At 44.3% G+C, this 22695-nt stretch overlaps 1 protein-coding gene across 1 annotated transcript in view; it reads left to right on the forward strand.

The window, feature by feature from the left end:
* Positions 1–22695, forward strand: part of LOC135522576 (collectin-12-like) — a 53243-nt gene that overhangs the window by 5833 nt on the left and 24715 nt on the right. Inside the window, exon 2 of the mRNA XM_064948972.1 lies at positions 861–911. Coding sequence (XP_064805044.1) covers positions 861–911 — 51 coding nt within the window. The remainder of the gene's footprint in view (positions 1–860; positions 912–22695) is intronic.

The raw sequence follows: 22695 nt of genomic DNA on the forward strand, positions 1-22695 counted from the left end.
AGGGCAGTCCACAAGAGCGGATGAAGGATATCAAGTATCTGGGAAGATTCTGTATGAAGGAAAGGTCTAAGATCCCTCCCTCATGTACTCCAATCTCATAAATCATTTTCGAAACAGGCTCAGTGTCTTTATCCTCGCACAGGAGGGTGCTAGAGAATTGAAAACAGGGTGACAATAATTTTGACACCTATCTTTTTTAGATTTTTTTTAATTACTTGTAAAGCAAAATCTTTTTCTCTGAGCAATTGTAATAGTATAAAATAATATAATTTCCCTCGTATTTGTTTCATACATTCTTTTTTTGTTCATTTTCATCAAGGGTGCCAATAATTATGGAAACAGTCCCTTCAGGATCTTGCGATTTACTTTGTGTGATAGTTTTAGAGGCTTTAAAGGCTTGATTTCTATAATAAGGTCTCTCAGCCAGAGTAGTAACAGAACAGTTGTTGGGAGAACATTCTGTCCCGACCTCTGCTGGGGGGGGGGGGGGTGTTACTCACTCCTCCTGCAGTACAATGAGGTATCATTAACCATGGTGGCTGGGGAGTTGATATACATATAGCCTGCATCCCAAATGGTACCCTGTTCCTCATAGGACTTTGACCAAAAGTAGTGCAATATACACAGAATAGGCTGCCGCTTGGGATGCAGACACACAGCGTACGAAGGTTTCCTGACATGCTTATTACTCTATGCAGTGGGTTTCAGTGTGTGACTGTGGCACTACATTCAAAATAAATATCGATTGCATTTGTTCTGGAACCAATGGAGTATGCACTGTTCATTTGTTGCCGTGCTTGTGTGTGTTTTTTCTCTTGGACCTCACTCTAACACACGTGTATCTGTTGTTATTCCCACAGACGATTTTGCCGACGAGGAGGAAGTACAGTCTTTTGGATACAAGCGGTTCGGTGAGTACAACACAACCCTCTTCACTCTCTTTACTCCCACTCCCAACTGAGATCAATGTCAATCTTTCTCATCACCATCAAGTGATCCTTTGCATGCGTCCTAAATGGTGCCATATTCCCCACGGGCCCTGGTCAAAACCAGTGCCATTATGTAGGGAATACTGTAGGGTCTCTTTTGTGATGCAAATCAAATTTGATTTGTCACATGCGCTGAATACAACAGGTGTAGGTAGACCTTACAGTGAAATGCTTACTTACAGGCTCTAACCAACAGTGCAATTTTTAAGTTAAAAAAGGTTTTAGGTGAACAATAGATAAGTAAATAAATATAACAACAGTAAAAAAGACACAATGCAAATAGTCCGGGTAACCATTGGTTACCTGTTCAGGAGTCTTATGGCTTGGGGGTAAAAACTGTTGAGAAGCCTTTTGGTCCTATACTTGGCGCTCCGGTACCGCTTGCCATGTGGTAATAGAGAGAACAGTCTATGACTGGGATGGCTGGGGTCTTTGACCATTTTTAGGGCCTTCCTCCTACACCGCCTGGTGTAGAAGTCCTGGATGGCAGGCAGCTCAGCCCCAGTGATCTTCTGGGCCGTACACACTACCCTCTGTAGTGCCTGTGCGTTTGGAGGCTGAGCAGTTGCCATACTGGGCAGTGATGCAACCAGTCAGATGCTCTCGATGTTGCAGCTGTAGAACCTTTTGAAGATCTGAGGACCCATGCCAAATCTTTTTAGTTTCCTGAGAGGGAAAAGGCTTTGTCGTGCCCTCTTCACCACTATCTTGGTGTGTTTGGACCATTTTAGTTTGTTGGTGATGTGGACACCAAGGAATTTGAAGCTCTCAACCTGCTCCACTACCACCCCGTCGATGAGAATGGGTGCGTGCTCGGTCCTCCTTTTCCTGGAGTCCACAATCATCTCCTCAGTCTTGGTTATGTTGAGGGAGAGGTTCTTGTCCTGGCACCACCCGGCCAGGTCTCTGACCTCCTCTCTATAGGCTGTCTCGTCGTTGTCGGTGATCAGGCCCACCACTGTTGTGTCGTCTGCAATCTTAATGATGGTGGTGGAGTCGTGCCTGGTCACGCAGTCGTGGGTGAACAGGGAGTACGGGAGGGGACTGAGCACGCACCCCTATGGGGCCCCCGTTTTGAGGATCAGCTGTTATGTAGCCATTGTTTACATCTCAGGACAGACACAAGGCAGTATGAGCTGTGTCTACTCACTGCCTTTGGGACCGTGCAGGGTTAAACATAACAGCTTTTTCTGGGTGACAGCCTTTGTGGTTTAGCCCGTACCAAAAGCAGCACTCACAGCTTGATGGGGTCAGGAGGTCACCAGTTCATAAACACATACACTCATTCACTGATAGACATGCATAGACACACATACTTCCACACTCACATTCTCAAACTCACATACACATAAAGACAAAGCGAGAGAGGGAAAGAGAAGAAATGAGAAAGACAGAAACGCACCCCCTGGGATGGAGAACGAGAGAACGAGAGAGTGAGAGTACTGTTGTACTGTTGATCCAAGGAGGGATTTGGGAGCCTCTCTGTCACTCTCTCTCTCTCTCTCTCTGGAGAGAGTTCCTCCAATCCAGAATGACTTGGTCCATCAGTAAGGATGGAGGGATGAAGGGATGGAGGGAGTGGTCCCCGATGTTTACCCCAGCACCAGCGGAGACGAGCTCAAACTGTGCTTTACCACAATCTCTTTCATCACAGTGTCACTCGAGAGGAAGCGTCCTGTTTGTCTTTGTGTGAGTAGCCTGCGCCGCGAGCCCAGCCAGCCCTCCACTCATGGGCTTGCGTTCCAAATAGCGCCCTATATAATGCACTCCTTTTCACCAGAGCCCTACGAAAGGGAATAGGGTTCTATTTCGGACAAAGACAATGACAGCTGTTGGCCTGGCCTGCTCTGCTCTTATTGGCCCCGCCTCCTCAATCTGGATTTGTTATTGTGCAACAGAACTATCTGCGTGAGGATCAGAACAAAGTGTATAGCCTTGTTTTTTAAGTGCGACGTGTGTAACCTTTGAACCATTTTTTTTTCTCTATGCCTAGCTTTAGTAGTAATGCCCCGTAGTGCAATGTGTTTTAATGAAAAGGCTTGTTCACTGCTACATGGAACCAGTGCCCCCTGTGTAGAGATGCCACCATGGAGACTCAATGGAGAGGGGTGTCGAGGTGTCTCAACCAGTATAGGGCATTTTACTGCATTTCCACTATGAGACTTTACCCCGGTGTTTGGCCCGAAAGACACAGACTTTTGTGATTTCAGCTATGATTCTTGGTCTACACTGTCTAAACTGTCTACACTAGCCCCCACAAATACCTAAACAGGGCGTTTCCACTGCTGCACTGGTAAAACTGGGGACAATGTCCTCAAAATCGAAGGGCCAGAGGTGGGGATGGGGGGGGGGTGTTACTGTAAATATGGGAAATGTGGGTAACATGTTATTATAGGACAATCCCGATCTTGGCTATTAGTGTCATGTAAGATGTGACAGTTTTAGTGGTTATTTTACAATACGACGTCTTACTGAAAATGAAACGAATGGGTATGAAAGTTCCTCTGTCCCATTTTGTTTTAACTGGCCTGCCTCAAGTTGTTTATCAGACGTTCCTGCTCCAGTATGTCCTTCCGTTTAACCTCGCTTGGGAATTCCAGACAGCGGCTGGTGCTAGTAGTCCCAATGTTCTTATGAAAAGCAGGCTGATCCGTAAGGCCGGTAGAGAATTCGCAGAGCATCGAGCCAAACGCTTTTTCTGCTTTTTTTCTCAGCATATCCTAACTCTCTCAGGACAAGATGGCTGTATTTTCAGAGTGAGACCGAGCAGAGTGAACTCAGGCTTTACCTCTGGCGTTCTTTCCGGCACGAAGAACTTGGAATCGTGGTATTAAAAGCTAAAAGGTGTAATATCAACACACATGTCCTACTAACACTGTGTGACCACATATTGAAATGTGTTTATGTGCTTTTGGTGAAGTCTTGACCCAATTGGCGACATATGTGTGAAGTCACCATTAAACTCTCTCTCTCTTTCTCTCTGTGTCAGAAGAAGCTGAGAGGATATGGCCTTGGGTTTACGCACGGATACATATTCAACAGATATAGTCCTGTTTCACTTTCTCCTTTTGCTCTCTCTCTCTGAGTGAATTTGTATGGTATTCCCATCAGTCTCTCCTCTGCCAAATTGAAGCCAGCTCAAAATTACCTCCCCAGTCCTCAAAGTTTCTGAATTTTTTTTTCTGTGGGGGGTTGACATAGGAAGGAGGGGGGAAAAATGGACTCAGCCATCTTGGACTTCAACCACATCTTGGACTTCAACCACTAACCTGGGCATTATTACTTTCATATCTTCTGCTGTCAGTTAGTGACGTGGATGAGTGAGCTCTGTCTCTCCAGTCTAGGTAGAGGCTTGGAACAGTCAGAGGAGCACATGTAGAGAAGAAATTTTTTCTCATGGTGGGTGGACTCCTGAGATCTGAGGCTTGAGGTTTGAGGGTTTCTCTTCAGATGAGTCCCAAATGGCACCCTATCCCCTATGTGGTGCACTATAAAGGGATTAGAGTGCCATTTTGATGCAGACTTCTTCTGCTTCTCTCAAACATCTTGGTTTGAGGAGTCAGGCCAGGCATCCTGCTGACGGCGTTAAACCCAGAGTGTGCTGATCAGTTTCCTGAACTTGTTATGGTTTCACTCCCGGTCGGCACGGCCAGGTATATTCAGGGAGAGTGTTGTGGTGTGGTGCTGGAGTCGGGCCCGGGCCCAGCTTTGTCAGCAGCAGCAGCATAACCAGCCATACTGGTGGTTTCGCTCCAATGGGTTTGGCTGGCATGGGACGCACTTCACGTACCCCTCCCCTACCCAACCTCAACCTCACCCCTCTGACTCACCCTCTTCCTATCCTCACCCACCACAGAACATTTATGAGTGTCCCAGCCCCATGCTTGGTGAGGTTGGGAAAAGAAGTGAATTCAATATGGAATGACATTGACATTGAATGAGACATAGTATGCCACTGGATCTTTCCCAGTGATCCCAATTAATTAAGCTGTGTCGTTAATTATCTGCCGATGCTATGTCGTGTTGGGCAACACTATGAAGGAGTGGAATGCACTTTTATGTGGTTCTTCTGTTACGGAAGCTGTGGTGTTGCAGTAACAAACCCCAGTCCCCATATTGCTCTCTCTCTCTCTGTTAAAAGAGATTTTATTTACCCATTTATTGTTGTGAAGGAATGTCTTAAATGTGCTTACCACCTTTTCTGCATTTGAGAGGTTTGTTTGGGCTATATAAGGAGTAGAGGGAGAGGGATATGTTCATTTTCTTTCCCTCCCTGTTGTTTCCGTTCTCTTTTCGTTTGCATGCTTTTGGCCTGTAGTACAGTTTGATTGTACTTTGGTTCTATTCAGGCAGTTTGGAGATGGCTTTATTCTATTTATGTTCATTGCTCAACCATGCAATAAAGCAACCTATAAAATGTTGTTCATATTCTTGCAGTAAATATTGTGAATTTAGGTGTCAAAGTGGGGGTTTGGAACATGGATGACCAGTGATGTTTTTGCCAGAGTAACACATGTGCTGGTGCTTAAACCTTATTTTCATTTCATTTGGCAATTCAATATTTCAGTGACTCTGGTTCATTTGTGCGTGAAGAAAAACAGCCTCCCACTACACACACACACGCCTGAGGAGGCTGGTGGGAGGAGCTATAGGAGGAAAGGCTCATTGTAATAACTGGAATGGAACAAATGGAACAAAGTCAACCATGTGGTTTCCATGTGTTTGATACTGATACACAATCACATGCTTGACTTTGTTCCATTTATTCCATTCCAGCTATTACAATGAGCCTGTCCTCCTATAGCTCCTCCCACCAGCCTCCTCAGGCATGTGTGTGTGTGCGTGTGTGTGCGTGTGTGTGTGCGTGTGTGTGTGTGCGCGTGTGCGTGTGTGTGTAGTGGGAGGCTGTTTTCCTCACACACAGGTGAACCAAAGTCACTGAATTGCAGAATGAAATGAAAATAAGGTTTAAGCACCAGCACATGTGTTACTCTGGCAAAAACATCACAGTTCACCCGTGTTCCAAACCCCCACTTTGACTCCTAAATTCACAATATTTACTGTTTAATTCTGACGGAGAAAAAGAGAAGTTTCTTCCAATGCTTTTGGCGTCCATTTTTGTTGTACATGAGAAAAAGGGTGCCACATCTCTGAAAACCTTTCAACCTTGTTTTTATTTTGTTGCCAAAATGTATAATCTCTGTTTTCCTAATCACTCCTCCCACCAACCTCCACACACACACCATAATATCCCACCATGTCCTTGGGCTGACCCACGTTTTTGTTGTAGTACACTTTCTCATGTTTGAATTAGGTTCAAAATGGCCTCCTCTTGAGAGCATTTTTAGAGGTTTTTCTCTGGTTAAATATGAACTTTAAAATAACAGACTAAGTAGAGTCCATTGCCAGGCCACCTGTGTACCTTTAAGATCTCCTATGAAAAGGAGTATATTACACTTGGCAAGCAGGCAGTAATTTGTTCCAGAGACCACGCTTGCTGTACTGGAGACAACCATGCCTCTTTAAAAGGATTTCATGCTAAAGGTGTATGTGTCTGTTGGGGTTGACGGGGGTTGTGTGTGTGTGTGTCTGTGTGTGCGTGCGTGCATACGTATGTATGTGTTTGTTTTGAATGTTCTAGAGACCCCAGGCTCCCTAAACCCCACACATGTTAATGATGAATTTGGGGATTCTAATTTCTACTCATTTAGCATAGCCTACCAATAAAAAAATCCCAAGACTGTTTTTGGAAGTCTGAAACTTTAATGAAAGAAAGAAATTGACCCAGCCAGCTGCCAAGATCAACCTACTGCTTCCTGGTTTCGAAAAGCGGAGCTGTAGTGGAGAACAGATGCATTCTGGTCCAAATCCCAGTCAAACCCATAATGACTATCACATTTTCAGACGTTGCCAAGACTGAGAAGTAGAGAAAGTGGTGTCATATTTTATTTTCAAGGGCATTTTTATGAACCCAGTATACCTACTTTTGTTTAATCTGCTTATCCCACCACTGCTAATGCAAAAGGGTGGGTTTACAGCAATGATGACAGGAAACACCATTTTCATAATAAGAGTTGGCATAAGTCAGAAAGTTTGGCATGAGCTGGGATTGTTTTCCTCATCTTAGTCAGAGCTCTCAACATCTGGACCTCACACTAACGTGGTCAACCACTTGTAAGACCATAACTCAACCATGCCAGCCTCAACAACAAGAGAGCACAGTCTGGTCAGGCCTCATCGGCTTTGTCATTGGCTAGGAGAAGACCCCTTACGCACGTAGAGCAGGGCTCCACTTCACAGACTTGTGAGGTTAGTTTTGTTCTGTCTTTTTCAGCAATTATTATCCTTAAAGGTCATTGACCTGGACTGTATACATAAGGCTTGTACATTGTTTTTAAGACTGTTTTATAAGTCCTCACGGATACCAAACTAATTTGAATACCATTTTGTCTGTTGTTGATTAGAGTTTGTTCCAGTAAGTGCTATTTACTTGGCAGATCATAGGCCCAAATGTCTGTCAGTCAGATGTCTGCTCTGAATCCCTTGTCTCTAATTGGTTAAACAAGAGTTTGACGGTCGGAGAGCGTACCACTCTCCAGAATGGCATGTGTCTGTCTGCGCAGGTTTTGGAATCCCTTTGTGCAGATGCTATTCCTGTTCAACTAGCTGCAGTGGATGGCTTGCTGTCATGGCAACTGACAGGCCACTCCACTGCTTCCAGCCACAGATGTGGTAGGCCACCCAGGGGAACTCTATCAAACTTCCATCACCCACGACACAGCAAGGCAGACAGGAGAAACTCTATGGTTTGAGCCCTCAGAATACAGCTCATCGCTTTGATTGGCCGTGCCTGCTTTCCTTTGCATGTTCATCTGTTGATGTTGTACATTTCTCAGGATTTGGGAGAAAAAACACATATATTTTGGTCATATCACTGTCCATGTGGTTTTCTGTCACTCAAATGTGTCTGTGTGGAATTGTACTCCCACTCACGACTCAGAAATGACTCTCATCTGGTTTGTAACCTTTCGGATGTCATTTGTGTCCAAGGCAACGCTGTATTTATAATGGAAGTTTCTCTGCCTCTTTAGGGGTAAGAGTTTAATACCACTTATATGCCATTGAATGAATCTCACTTCCTTACTTTCACACCAAGAGACACTGAAACACAATTATTTCTCTCTGGTTTATGCATTGCCTAAAGAGACACTTGACTGAAAACGACATAAACCACTTGAGAAGCTACAGTATTGATCCAACCAATAATACAGACCACGCTGGTTTTAGTGTCACTATGCAAACCACAAGTCATTATTCCACTGAATGACAGAGCTACTTAATACAACTTAACCTTAAAACCCCTCCAAATCAAAAAGTGTCTTCTTCCAGATTGACCAGAAACCATCAAAACCAAACCAACACCACAGCGGGAGAGTAAAGTAACAGAACATGAGGTCACATGGGAATGCAAGCCTCTGCTCATTGCCTAGTTCAAACGTAGTGCACTATAAAGGGAATAGGGGTGCCATTTGGGATGCTGCCAGAAGCAGGAAGTTGTCTGTAATTGGCTAAACTGTGAGGACATGACTACAGTGATGCCATAGTAAAAGAGGTATAATAGTCAGCTCTCCATATGGCCCTGTTACTGAGCAATATGGCCAAGGTGGTGATGACTTTGGCTGATGTGTGTTCGCCTGGGCAGTAAAAGAGTTGGTCCATTGTGACTTTCTCAACCTGCTTCCTATGAACTAGCCCAAGAATCTGCTCAACACTTTTATGGCCTCATGGTTCTATCTGGCCCCCACATTTTTTATTTTGCCAGGTAAGTTGACTGAGAGCACATTATCATTTACAGCAACAGCCTGGGGAATAGTTACAGGAGTGAGGATGAAGGAGCCAATTGTAAGCTGGAGATGATTAAGTGACCATATGAGGGCCATATTGGGAATTTATCAAGAACACCGAGGTTAACACCCCTACTCTTACAATAAGTGCCATGCAATCTTTGGTGACCACAGAGAGCCAGGACACCTGTTTATCATCCCACCCGAAAAACAGCGCCCTACACAGGGAAATCTCCCCAATCACTGCCTCCTACTGGCCCCCCAACACAACTTCCAGCAGCATCTGGTTTCCCATCCATGGACCAAACAGAACAAACCCTGCTTAGCTTCAGAAGAAAGCCAGCAGTGGGATGCAGGGGGGTATGCTGCTGACATAAACATTGAACATCTGCAACATTGAGGCAGACTGTCTGTCGTGTAGTAGGCTCAGTAACATGAATACACAATGGGTATAATTAAGGGTAAGATTACTCGGGATGCTCATCACTCCAACACAGCATACATCATCAGCACATGCATACTCTTCTTCTCCATATCTGAAATCCTGTTCTCGTTGTACTTCCGTTCTGTGTCAGAATACGTAGAATAAAATGCCTGTATGTCTCTAGTGGTAAACGTGGGTAGTGCAGCAGAACACACATTTCCACTTGTGAAAGTAAAGCTATCTCTAAGAATAACCCAACTAAAGCATTCCACAATTCTTCAAGTTAACAGTTATTTTTATACAAAGCACAGAATAATAACGCTGTTAAAACGCACACTATAGTAACCATACCGACAGTAACATCAGAATATCACATTGACACTTTTGCAGTCAATTACTGTACTCACGATCTTTCAGGTTTTACTGAATGTAGTCCTTTAGCCGAGCCGTGCATCTTCTCACTCTCCTTTTTGAATAATCTGTTGTGAGTGCAAGGACACTTGGGAATCGGCAGCACCGTTTTATTGCGTGGCCTGCTTAGGACAAGAATATACAGTGGGGCAAAAAAGTATTTAGTCAGACACCAATTATGAAAGTTCTCCCACTTAAAAAGACGAGAGAGGCCTGTAATTTTCATCCTAGGTACACTTCAACTGTGACAGACAAAATGAGAAAAAAATCCAGAAAATCACATTGTAGGATTTTTAATGAATTTATTTGCAAATTATGGTGGAAAATAAGTATTTGGTCACCTACAAACAAGCAAGATTTCTGGCTCTCACAGACCTGTAACTTCTTTAAGAGGCTCCTCTGTCCTCCACTCGTTACCTGTATTAATGGCACCTGTTTGAACTTGTTATCAGTATAAAAGACACCTGTCCACAACCTCAAACAGTCACACTCCAAACTCCACTATGGCCAAGACCAACAGCTGTCAAAGGACACCAGAAACAAAATTGTAGACCTGCACCAGGCTGGAAAGACTGCAATAGGCAAGCAGCTTGGTTTGAAGAAATCAACTGTGGGAGCAATTATTAGGAAATGGAATACATACAAGACCACTGATAATCTCCCTCGATCTGGGGCTCCACGCAAGATCTCACCCCGTGGGATCAAAATGATCACAAGAACGGTGAGCAAAAATCCCAGAATCACACGGGGGGGACCTAGTGAATGACCTGCAGAGAGCTGGGACCAAATTAACAAAGCCTACCATCAGTAACACACTACGCCGCCAGGGACTCAAATCCTGCAGTCCCAGACATGTCCCCCTGCTTAAGCCAGTACATGTCCAGGCCCGTCTGAAGTTTGCTAGAGAGCATTTGGATTATCCAGAAGAAGATTGGGAGAATGTCATATGGTCAGATGAAACCAAAATATAACTTTTTGGTAAAAACTCAACTTGTCGTGTTTGGAGGACAAAGAATGCTGAGTTGCATCCAAAGAACACCATACCTACTGTGAAGTATGGGGTGGAAACATCATGCTTTGGGGCTGGTTTTCTGCAAAGGGACCAGGACGACTGATCCGTGTAAAGGAAAGAATGAATGGGGCCATGTATCGTGAGATTTTGAGTGAAAACCTCCTTCCATCAGCAAGGGCATTGAAGATGAAACGTGGCTGGGTCTTTCAGCATGACAATGATCCCAAACACCGCCCGGGCAACAAAGGAGTGGCTTCGTAAGAAGCATTTCAAGGTCCTGGAGTGGACTTGCCAGTCTCCAGATCTCAACCCCATAGAAAATCTTTGGAGTTGAAAGTCCGTGTTGCCCAGCAACAGCGCCATAACATCACTGCTCTAGAGGAGATCTGCATGGAGGAATGGGCCAAAATACCAGCAGCAGTGTGTGAAAACCTTGTGAAGACTTACAGAAAACGTTTGACCTCTATCATTGCCAACAAAGGGTATACAACAAAGTATTGAGAAACTTTTGTTATTGACCAAATACTTATTTTCCACCATAATTTGCAAATAAATTCATAAAAAATCCTACAATGTGATTTTCTGGAGAAAAAATTCTCATTTTGTCTGTCGTAGTTGAAGTGTACCTATGATGAAAATTACAGGCCTCTCTCATTTTGGTGGTGGGAGAATTTGCACAATTGGTGGCTGACTAAATACTTTTTTTGCCCCACTGTATGTGCTTGGTCTTTTTGTTTGGATAATTTTGCGTGGCGCACTGTAATTTGGTGCACCCTTTTTGACATGAAAGGGAAGTTTTACCCGCACATGATCTCCCTCTTCGATGGGCGATCGTTTCACTCCCCTGTTTTGGCGTCCGTGTAGGATTTCCCTTTTTCTTTTGTGGCATGCACTCTAGTACGCACGCATTGTCAGAGACGGAGGGACTCTGTTTGCCATTTACAAACAGTCTTTTAGAACTCGGGTCCAGCGTTCCACCGCGCCATTTGCCCATGGGTAGTACATAGACACGTTGGAGTGTTTAATGTCTCTGTCATGGAGGAATGAAGTCCATTCCTTCGAAGTGAATTGGGCACCATTATCGTTTACGATTTCGTAGCAATTTCCGTGGCGTCTGAACAAATCAGTTAACAATTTAATGATAGTCTGGGTAGTTACATTACTGGTAAACACAGCCTCAGGCCATTTACTGTAGTAATTCACGAGGGTGATTACGTAACGACAATCTGCTGGGGTAGTTTCAAACAGACCAACAATGTCAATTCCAAATTTTTGCCATGGACCTTCAGGAAGGGAAATAGGCTGAAGATGCGTGACATGCGTCTTTTTCAGTTTTGTCATTTGTCTGACAGAGTTGACATGTTGATATTGTAGTTTGTACAGACGTGTCCATTCCAGGCCACCAGTCGAGCTCACAGAGCTGTTGTTTTGTTCGGACAACTCCCTGGTGGTTGTCATGAGCTAGTGAAACCAGTCTGTGACGCAGTTTAATGGGCACTAGCAGACGGTTTGGACCATCTCACACTGATCCGTCTTGTACAGAGAGTTCCTCCCGAAAGGGAAAGTAAGATACCAGATCTGGGGAAACATTTTTCCTCATTTTGGGCCAGCCTTTTTCAATCTGGCTGTGTAAAACACACAGTTCTGGGCATGTAGCAGATTCGGAGGAGAACTCAGCCACTGAAAGTGTATTAAGCCCAGTGGATAGCAGGGCCACTAACTCAGGTTCAGTGATTGGGACAACATGATATTTTGGCTAGCCAGGGCTGAGGCCAAACTGTGGAGGACCCGACGGAATCTGAAAAGGCAGTTGTGAGTTCTCATCATGAAGGAGGACCTGAAACTGTTTGGCCATAATGACCATCGTTATGTTTGGTGGAAAAAGGGGGAGGCTTGCAAGCCAAAGAACCATCCCAACCGTGAAGCACGGAGGTGGCAGCATCATGTTGTGGTCATAAAATGTGGTTGCAAATGAGTCTTCCAAATGGACAATGACCCCAAGCATACTTCCAAAGTTGTGGCAAAATGGCTTAAGGACAACACAGTAAAGATATTGGAGTGGCCATCACAAAGCTCTGACCTCAATCCTAAAGAAAATTTGTGAGCAGACCTCAAAAAACATGTGCGAGCAAGGAGGACTTCAAACCTGACTCAGTTACACCAGCTCTGTCTGGAGGAATGGGCCAAAATTCACCTATCTTGTTGTGGGAAGCTTGTGGAAGGCTACCTGAAACGTTTGACCCAAGTTAAACCATTTAAAAGGCAATGCTACCAAGTACTAATTGAGTGTATATAAACTTCTGACCCACTGGGAATGTAATGAAAGAAATAAAAACTGAAATACACAATTCCCTCTACTATTATTCTGACATTTAACATTCTTAAAATAATGTGGTGATCCTAACGGACCTAAAACAGGGATTTTTTACGAGGATTAAATGTCAGGAATTGTGAAAAATGTAGTTTAAATGTATTTGGCTAATGTGTATGTAAACTTCCGACTTCAACTGTATATGTACGGTCACTATGGGACGTCGTCGCCAATCCACTTATTAATGAAGCCGGTGACTGATGTGGTAAGCTCCTCAATATTAGCAGATGAAAACAGTGAAACAGTCCTGTAGCTTAGCATCTGCTTCATCATACCAGTGCCGGATTGAGCAACTTCACTGGTACTTCCTTTTTGATTTTTTTGCTTGTAAGCAGGAAAAAGGATAGACTATGGTCTGATTTGTCTAAGGGAGGGCGAGGAGTGGCCTTGCATGCGTTTCTGTGTGTGGAGTAAAAGTGATCGAGAGTTTTGTCCCCTCTAGTTGCACAGGTTACATGTTGGTAAAAATGACATAAAACGGGCCAGCATGGTTGTGGTGGTAAATAGACAGCTATGAAAATATAGATGAAAACTCTCTTGGTAAATAGTATGGTCTGCAGCTTATCATGAAGTATTCTAACTCAGGCAAGCAAAAACTCAAGACTTTCTTAACATTAGTTAAATAAATGTTAAATAAAAAATGTAATTAAATTATAGATTGCGCACCAGCTGTTGTTAACAGAGACACAACCTCCTCCCTTTGTCTTACCCGCGTCTGCCGTCCGGTCTCGACGATGCATAGAAAACCAGCGAGATGTATATTATCCATGTCCTCGTTCAACCACGACTCTGAGAAACATATCATATTACAGTTTTTCAGGTCCCGTTGATAGGATAGTCTCAAACGGAGCTCATCCAGTTTGTTCTCCAGTGACTGCACGACGTAGTCTCGTCAGGGTACCGCCTCACCTGCCTCTCTTTCGCCGCTGCTGCCTCTTTCAAATCACATGGATTAGGGCCTGGTCTGGAGTAAGCAGAACGTCCAGAGCTGCTAACGCGTTGAAGTAGAACTGTTCGTCCAAATCCAGTTTACTGATCGTTGTTCTGATGTCCAGAAGCTGTTTTCATTCATAGGAAATGATGTGGGAGACATTATGTACAACAAAAGTTAAGATCAGCGTAAAAAAAACACACAAATTTGCAGAATTGGTCAGGAGCCCATAACATGGCTACTATCCACTGCAGCGTGTGTGTGTGTGTGTGTGTGCATATCAAATCACATTTTATTTGTCAAATGCGCCGAATACAACAGTGAAATGCTTGCTTACAAGCCCTTAACCAACAATGCAGTTTTAAGAAAATAACAAAACATTGTGTGTGTGTTTGTGCATGCGTGAATGTGTGTGTGTGTGACTGGGGTGATTTAAGTAGAACCTCATGGCTCTTTCTGAAGTTAAATCACTTCTGGCAGAGCTGTGTTAGGAGTTCATTCTCCATCCATTTCCCTGTACCATCGCATTTTACACGCACACCATGCAATCAATGGGTCACGCATACTGTGCATGTCTTAAAGTCAAACACTCACCCATTTAATTACCTTATGACATAACCATTCATGGAATGAGTGTTGGGTTTGACTGGGGCAGTGTAAGATAGTGTATGACATTTTCATGGACTGTGTCCCAAATGGGACCCTCTATTCCCTATGTAGCACACTATTTTTGACCACGACCCATAGGCCATTTGGGGTGCAACCATGGTGGAATAGAACGTGCTCCATGATAGATAAACACACAGTGTAACAGTGGGTCTAGAGTTGGACCGGGACTAAGATTGAGTGGGGTTGGGTCAGGAGGGCTGGGAGAGAGAGTAGCATGCGTTTCCTCTTTATGAGGTATGAGCTCAGCCTGGACATGTGCATGTTGTCATCTTGCACAGGGGGAAGTTCATTTGCGCTACTCAATAAAACATGCTTTACGACCACCGGCGTCTTGTTTATGGTGTATTAGGAAGTAAACGTGAACTGTTGGACACAGAGCGCATAGTTCATGGCTAACAAGGCCTCTGGATACTGCCAGGAGAGGGGCAGGTAGTTAGGAGAGGAGGAGACGGAGAGAATGAGAGAGAGAGACCGAGAGCAAGAGAAACAGAAGGGAGACAGAGCACACTGGAAGGTGCTATTCCTAGTGTAGCGATTACAGAATCAAACGACAACAAAAGGAGCCAGTCAGAACATGTCATGCCTCAAATACCAGGTCATGGTTTATTTTTCCAGCTGTGTGCATCAGAGGAAAAATGTCCTCTTGTTTGTTTTATTTCTTTTCTAGTTACATTTAGCTTGTTTGTTTCTGTTTGACATTCTGTCTTTTCTCTATCGTCACCTGGGGTCTTTGTGGAATCTCGGTTCATTTTGATTGGCCCTTGAAACACCCAGTACGAGATGAGACCCAGGGGGACGGAGACCAATGAGATGAGTCAATTTTAAAGAGGCAGAGACATAGACCCGGTTGGTTCCAAGCATTTACAACAACACTAAGCGGAGCATAGAGACACTGCAGGAAGGCTTTGGACGGGGAGAAGGGGAAAGAGACACATTTCTGCCAAATATTACTGTTGAAAGCGATGACTTTAAGTGGATCAATGATTCTCACTTTTTTAGATTGAGCTCTTTCTCTCTCGGCCTTTATTTAAGAAGATGCTGAATCAAGTGTGGGTGGACATATGCATTTGACTTTTGTTGTCGATTAGCAGACGTCTTTTTAGACCACAGTTGTATGGCGAGACATGTTTTTAGGCTCAGCCAAGGACTTCTTAACATTCCTGTTGAAATTCATGGCAGGTTTCTGTGCGTCAGTCCATGTTACCTCTGTATTATTATAGTCATCAACACCACTTCCACTCGTTCTTTCTGCTAATGTTAGGTATTTCTGCTTCTTAGAGAGTATGATATTAAGCTCCTACCAGTGATGGTGACAGGAGTTTAATATCGCGCGCACACACACACACACACGCAGCATCAGGTCTTAAAAACCAAGTCGTTCCTTGGATCTCAAATCCCAAAGCTGAAGGGGCCTTTCCACCCCCCCCCCCCCCCACTCCACACCTTTCTTGATAGTTTTATGGAAAGATGACCTGTTTTTGTAACTGCTGCAAAAAAAGTTGAGTCTGTACAGACCCAGGGAGGGCCTCTGATGAGGTTGGGGTGGGGAGGGGGTTAGCTAAGCAGGAACCCAGTATGTACTGCTGCCTGCCTCCCTGCCTCCCTTCCTCTCTGCCTGCCTGCCTGCCTGCCTCCTTTGCATGCCTTCCTGCTTGCCTGCCCTCCCTGCCTGCATGGCTTAATGAACTCATCTGAGAACCATTTTGTACATGTTTATTTACATCTACTGGACAACTAGGCACGGTAAAGAGTGAAGAATTGGACCACATTTATATCTACAGTAGAGGCACCATTTATATTTCTCTCTCGTTCTCTCGCTCATTTTTTTTCTGTGAGGGAGTTTGAGCAGCCCAGATATGTTTCTGTCCCCTACACTCCCTTTACCTGTTTGACATTACTCAGGAGATCAGAGAAGGGTGTCTGGGAGGTTGACAGATTATTGCAGCATGTAAAAGACATGTACCTGACTCCCTTTATGAGAACAGAACCTGGGAAATGGCATGGGAGAATGTAAGCTTGGCGTATGGGAACATGAAGTACGGTGGAATGTAGGCATTTGAATGATTGTGAGTATGTATTTTTTGGTCATATCCCAACATTTGAGGATCCTCTTAGATAACCATTAGAGACAGGTATATGCCGGTACGTGACCAATATAAATTAGTAAACCAGTACGTGACCCATAGAGACCAGTATGCAAACAGTAGAGACCAGAAGAGACCGATATGTGACCTGTAGAAACCAATAGAGACCATTAGGTGACTAGTGGAGACCAGTAAAGACCAGTATAAACCAGTAAACTAGTATGTGACCAGTAGAGGCCAGTAGGTAAACAGTAGAAACCAGAAGAGACCAGTATGTGACTAGTAGAAACCAGTATAGACCAGTAGGTGACCAGTAGACCAGTAAAGACCAGTATATGACCAGTCTGAACCAATAGAGACCATTAGACCAGTATGTGACCAGTAGAGTCTAGTAGATCAGTATGTGACCAGTAGATATGTGATAAAATGGCTTTGTGTGTTTGTAGGAGGAGCAGTGGTTTCATCTATGGGGACGTGGCAGATCCCTGTCTCAGACTCTCCTAAGCTTTCTGTCACAGTGTCACACGTTGTCACGCTTCCTGCTTGGCTCCTCATACTGTCCTTTGGCGTGGCAGGAGTTACTGTCTGTGTTCTTTACTGTCACTGCTACAGCCGCTCTGCTTTCTCTCCACCTCTCCCCATGTTCCCCCCTCTCTGTTCCCCTCTATCCTCCCTCTCCACATTTCTCATTCCCCATTTCTCTCCCTGTCCAATTCTTTCTCTTCCCTCATCGTCTGTATGTCAATCCCTCCCTCCCTCCCTCCCTCCCTCCCTCCCTCCCTCCCTCCCTCCCTCCTCTCCACACAGAACCGCTCGCATCACGTCCGCCTGTCTCGTGTGGTGGATGCGAATGGTTTCCATCACATGCAATAAAAGAGATGGAGCCTAAATCAGGCCACACATGGTGTCAGAGGTGGTGTCAGTTTCCTAGGGGCCCCAAGAGACACCGCATGAACTCAGAGCCCCCTGGCCGCTTGGTTTCTCCACTCCCTATGTATTACGTCATTCACAGGTAGAAACTAAGTGAACACAGGGGGCATGTTTTGGATCACATTCAATCCAAGCTGTTAAAAGTCCGTCATTAGGCAGGCCGTACTGCCAGGACCTCCCCTGTAGTAGGGAGAGCTGGACTGAATTGTATTTTGAGCACATTAAGCTCATTTAGCTTGAAGGCTCAGTTTGGAGCCTGGGCATAAACCTAAGGCACGGTGGGTCACCTCCCCCTGCCCACAGAGCAGCATCCTGGTAACGGGAAGCAGAGCTGAGTCTCTGCTGTGCCAACCCCAGTGATACCTCCCAGTCAGTCACACACAGATACATTGGCTGAGTCTTTTATTGCATTTTCATTTCATGACAGGATTTCACATTGGTGTAAGCCATTTCTTCATGTTTATTCATTCACACACAGATACATACGCCATACTGTAAGCACACACGCCCACTTGTACACACACACATGGACGGACACACACACTTTGTCTCCTACTTCTGTACTACTTCTTTATGCTATTGAGGAAATCAGAGCTGCGTATGAGTCATTCGTTGAGCCATCCTCCCCCTCCAAATTGTAAAAGGATCTTGGCTTGTTTTACAGGTATATCAAATGATCTTATTAAACTTCTCATCTCTATTTGGAGTAACGAGCCACAGATGGGCTGCAGGATGTCAGCTATTTTAAACCTGCTTTAAACACGTCCAGCGTTTAGCATGATTTACAAAAACAAATGTAACATCCAACCATATTGTCCAGTTTTTTAACGACACCATTTTTGTTGTTTTTGGCACAACGAGGTTATCCATGACTGTTCATTGTCTTCCTGAGTCTATCCTGAACGAGTCTGTTTCTCAACCACCTCAACCATGGTTAACGAAATAGAGAACCAGATATTCACTTTCACATAACAGTGCAATGGTTGCTTTCCTGGAGCTGATTTGTGTTCATTCCAAGGGTTGAGTGTGTTTTAGGCAGGGCACAGTTCCAGAACACTCTCGGACTGACCTCAGCTCAGAGCACAGTGTTTTAATCGGTTACTATAGCTTCCTCCTCATATTTACTGTAAATAAACACTGTCTTCTAATGAGCAAGGCCGTATCAGTTCTGCTCGGACGTTTGCACCATGGACACCCGTTTGCCCTTCTGGGCAAGAATTTAAAGGGGAAATCTGGGATTTGTAGAATCCATTTTTGGACAGTTAAATTAAAGATACCACCTGACCAGTTTGATGTTTTTAAAGTCCCGGAGTGCCCCTTTTAATGGTCAGTTTGAAGAAGAGAACAAGTTGATGAGGCTTGGGTAGGATACAGTTCCAGTATATGTACCAAACATTGGTCAAAGAGACTGGGACATAACAGCGCTCTCCAGTGTGATCAAGGTACACATGGTCAGGATGTCATATCAACTCAATAGCATTCGAAGAACAATAGCGTACTTTGTTCATCCCAAACGTCCACGATCAGGAAAACCGCCTACTGTAGTTGTGAAAAGCGATTGGTTGTTCATGGCTTGTTAAAGTTATTTGTGTTTGGAGCGACATTGTGTTTTGCTACGAGCAGTAAAAGTGTTTTTGTCAGCCTGTGGTCTCAGCATGGTCTCAGTATCTTAGATGTTGGTTGTTTTGGGGTTGTGGTTGGCCCAGGCTAAACTAGGTTTGATCTCGCAGCTGAGGGAAGTGATGGCCAACCCCTGTCCAGTTGAATGATAAGCAGCCGGTCTGAAGGAACCATGAAACTCCACATATAGACAACACGTTGTCGTTAATGGAAATGTTTATAATCACAGACCAGCTGGTGAATGATTTTCACTGAGAAAACGGTCGGTTTATGTTAAGTCTTCAGTCCAGATATGCATAGGACTAGAAGACATTTAGCTGCAGTCCAGTACACCCAAACCTCAATGTCTAAATAGTATCAGCTATCCAGGTGGTTCTGTCCTCAGTGTTGTGGTCTGTTTTGAGGATTTGCTCCTGTGATCTGATATGAGAACAGACAGTTTATGTTCCACTTGGTTTGTTTGAATTGTCCAATGTCCATCTGTCAGATGGCTATTACTCTAATCAACCAGAGAATCTAGAGGCTTTGTATGTATCCCGGGCGCCTATAGTAGTAAACATACAGATGCTTTCCCAGTGATATAGAGCCCTATGGGTCTGTGTCTGTTGTCCTGTTGCCAGACCCCAGGGCCCAACCAGGAAGTCACCCACTGGGAGACAAACAACTAAGCCATGACATATGGATCATGACCGTGGACTGAGACGTTCTCTGGACTGAGAAAAAAACACAGGTCCAACAGAACAGCTGCTTCATCGGAAACCTCCGACCCAGTCTGCCCCCTTGACTCTAAATCTGACCATCAATGGGAGGGAGCGGGTGGCGGGTTTGCTTTGTCGTTGTATGTTGTTGGTGGCGGCCATGTTTGTGTTTTGACAGCTGTCCTCCCTTTTGGATACTTGGACCGCTAACCCTGAGTGCTCAGTTGATCCTGTCGACATTCTCTAATGATGATAGGGTCGGAACGCCTTGCATGTGTATTGTAAAACATTCAATTTTATAGTGTTTTGACTTATTTTATAAATCTATTGTGCTAAAAGTATCTGTCAACATATTTGGATAGGTCTGCATCTTTTTGATTACTTAGAAGTGATGTATGTTGTCGTGTTCTGTTTTTTTTTAGCAGTGGAAGCCGGCATTGGGTTTGCACTCCAAACACGCGTCAGTCGTTATGAATGTCCTTAAAGCTTTGAAATCCATTTTGTTTGGCCCTAACAGCTACAAACTGAATGACCATTGCCATGTTCTACAATGATCCATGCACGGAGGCAAATTGAAGAGGAGCTTTGTCACTGGCCAATACATCTCACCGGCCAATACTTTGGTCAGCTGCTATAAGGCCTGTGTGTGGTGATTCTGACTGACTGGCTGCACACGAAGAATCGGCACAGTGATTTTTAAGAGATATTCTTGGCAGCTCCGTGCCTCCACACTCCTTCCGGTAAATCTCCTTTTCACTTTGACTTGGCTGAGTGGACAAAATGCATCTTCCAGCTGGAAAGGGTGTTAAAACTGAGGTCTGCTCCCCAATGATCATTACAGGTCCCAGGACAGCTATAGAAAAGGAAGCCTGTTAACCTCGCTACCTTGGCCAAAGTCCCACTGTGTCCCTATAGCAGCAGAGCAACCTGACTAGCTGATCACTTCAGTATTTTCCAATTGGCTAAAGTTATCCCTCGCTAGCTATACTGCTCATCAACTGCATGGGCGGCGACTCAAGTGCTCTGGCACTCAAGTGGTGCCAGAGCACTTGAGTGGTGCCACATTTGGTGCCCGGGTACTTGAGTCGCCACCCATGGTGCCAGAGAACTTGAGTGCCAGAGTCTATTCTACACCAATGCTTTTCTATAATGGAAATATTCAGGCTTTATACAACGGGTTGGTCTAATGGGTGGGTCTAATCCGGAATGCTGTTTGGTTAAAACCGTATTCTAGCCAGTGTCTATTCCACAAATTACCATAGGCATTTCAACGTCATAGATTTAGCCGATTTACTCTGTTCCATCTGATACTGCACAATCCACTGTCTCTTCAGCTCAGCCAGGTAATTTATATACTAGATATACAATGTAAAAAGCATCTGGACCTTAACTACCATTTTGTTTAGACTAGCATTTGGTTTTCAACAGCGGAGTTTTGCAACTGACATTTGCAATATTGTTTCAAAATTGAAATTCGATCTCCAGCTGTCCTATGGTAATGAACCTGTCAGGAGTCGGGACGAGACAGACAGGCTGGCAGCTTTTCTCTGCCAGGCGAAATCATGAATCAGCATCATTTGTGTGGATATATACAAAGAAATGTCAAAGGAAAACCACTAAATGCAGCTTCAGTTTGAAGTGATTATGTTAGCTGTGTGCCCTGGCGAGAGAGCATATGTTCTATGCCAGGTGAAATCGCGCATCATTAGCTCATTGTTATGGATGTATCCCCCCCAAAAATCACTAGGAAACAGCTTAAACAAATGCAAATGCAGCTCCGTTCACTGTTATTCTGACTGCACTGTTGGACGTGACTGTGTTTGCAAGCAAGGGATAAGAACATTGCCAGCTATCATGGCAATGAAGCATTTAGAATGGATGACTGGGTGGCATCCATAGAATTAGAACAAAACGATTGGTTCGGGTCTCTGGCCAATGAACAGATAGAATGAACGACCAGCTGGCTTGGGTAGCGACCCTAGATCTCTTGGAAGGATGAAATAGTATGAATACATTCATCAAAGTAACATTTTTTAAAATGAAAATATGTCAATCATTATTTGAATATGTTGTTAATTAACTCGTTGTAGCAAAGTAATAATGCCCTCGAAGCCGTGGTTTGAAGGATATATTGGCACGGGGTCTTGGGCCTGACAACACCCGTGCCAATATATCCTCCAAACAACGTCTTCTCGGGCATTATCACTTATATAATTCATTATCATAATCGTATTACATGAGACTGCAAGCCCTATAGGCATTTATTAACCATAGGTCAAGAAGTTTTAACACAAAGATTGCGTTGGCACAGGCCATCTTTGTGTTGCCATGGAAATGTTGGAAGTGGCTTTCCTTGAGCTGGGCATGCAAATCAGTTTCATTTCAGGTACATGAAAAGCAGGACCTTTCTTTTTTTCACCCACTTCCTGAATTCAAATGCAATACAGCTGTGTTCCCTTCAGCACTGTGGATCTCGGCACTCATCTGTCAGGAAAGATATCATTGGAAAGAAATATTCCAGGAAAATGTAAGAGAATGCCAACATTCCTCCATGACTTTCCCCGCTGGTTGGAGGTACTTGAAGGTCCCTGGTTTGAATACATACTCCTACATACTGATGTTGATTATTGAATCCAGGAACTGTCTGTTTATGTTTCATTATGAGGTGTGTGTGTGTGTGTGTGTGTGTGTGTGTCATAGAGTCTGCCAAGT

The sequence above is a fragment of the Oncorhynchus masou genome, chromosome 30 (genome assembly GCF_036934945.1).
Source record: "Oncorhynchus masou masou isolate Uvic2021 chromosome 30, UVic_Omas_1.1, whole genome shotgun sequence".
Lineage (NCBI taxonomy): Eukaryota > Metazoa > Chordata > Actinopteri > Salmoniformes > Salmonidae > Oncorhynchus > Oncorhynchus masou.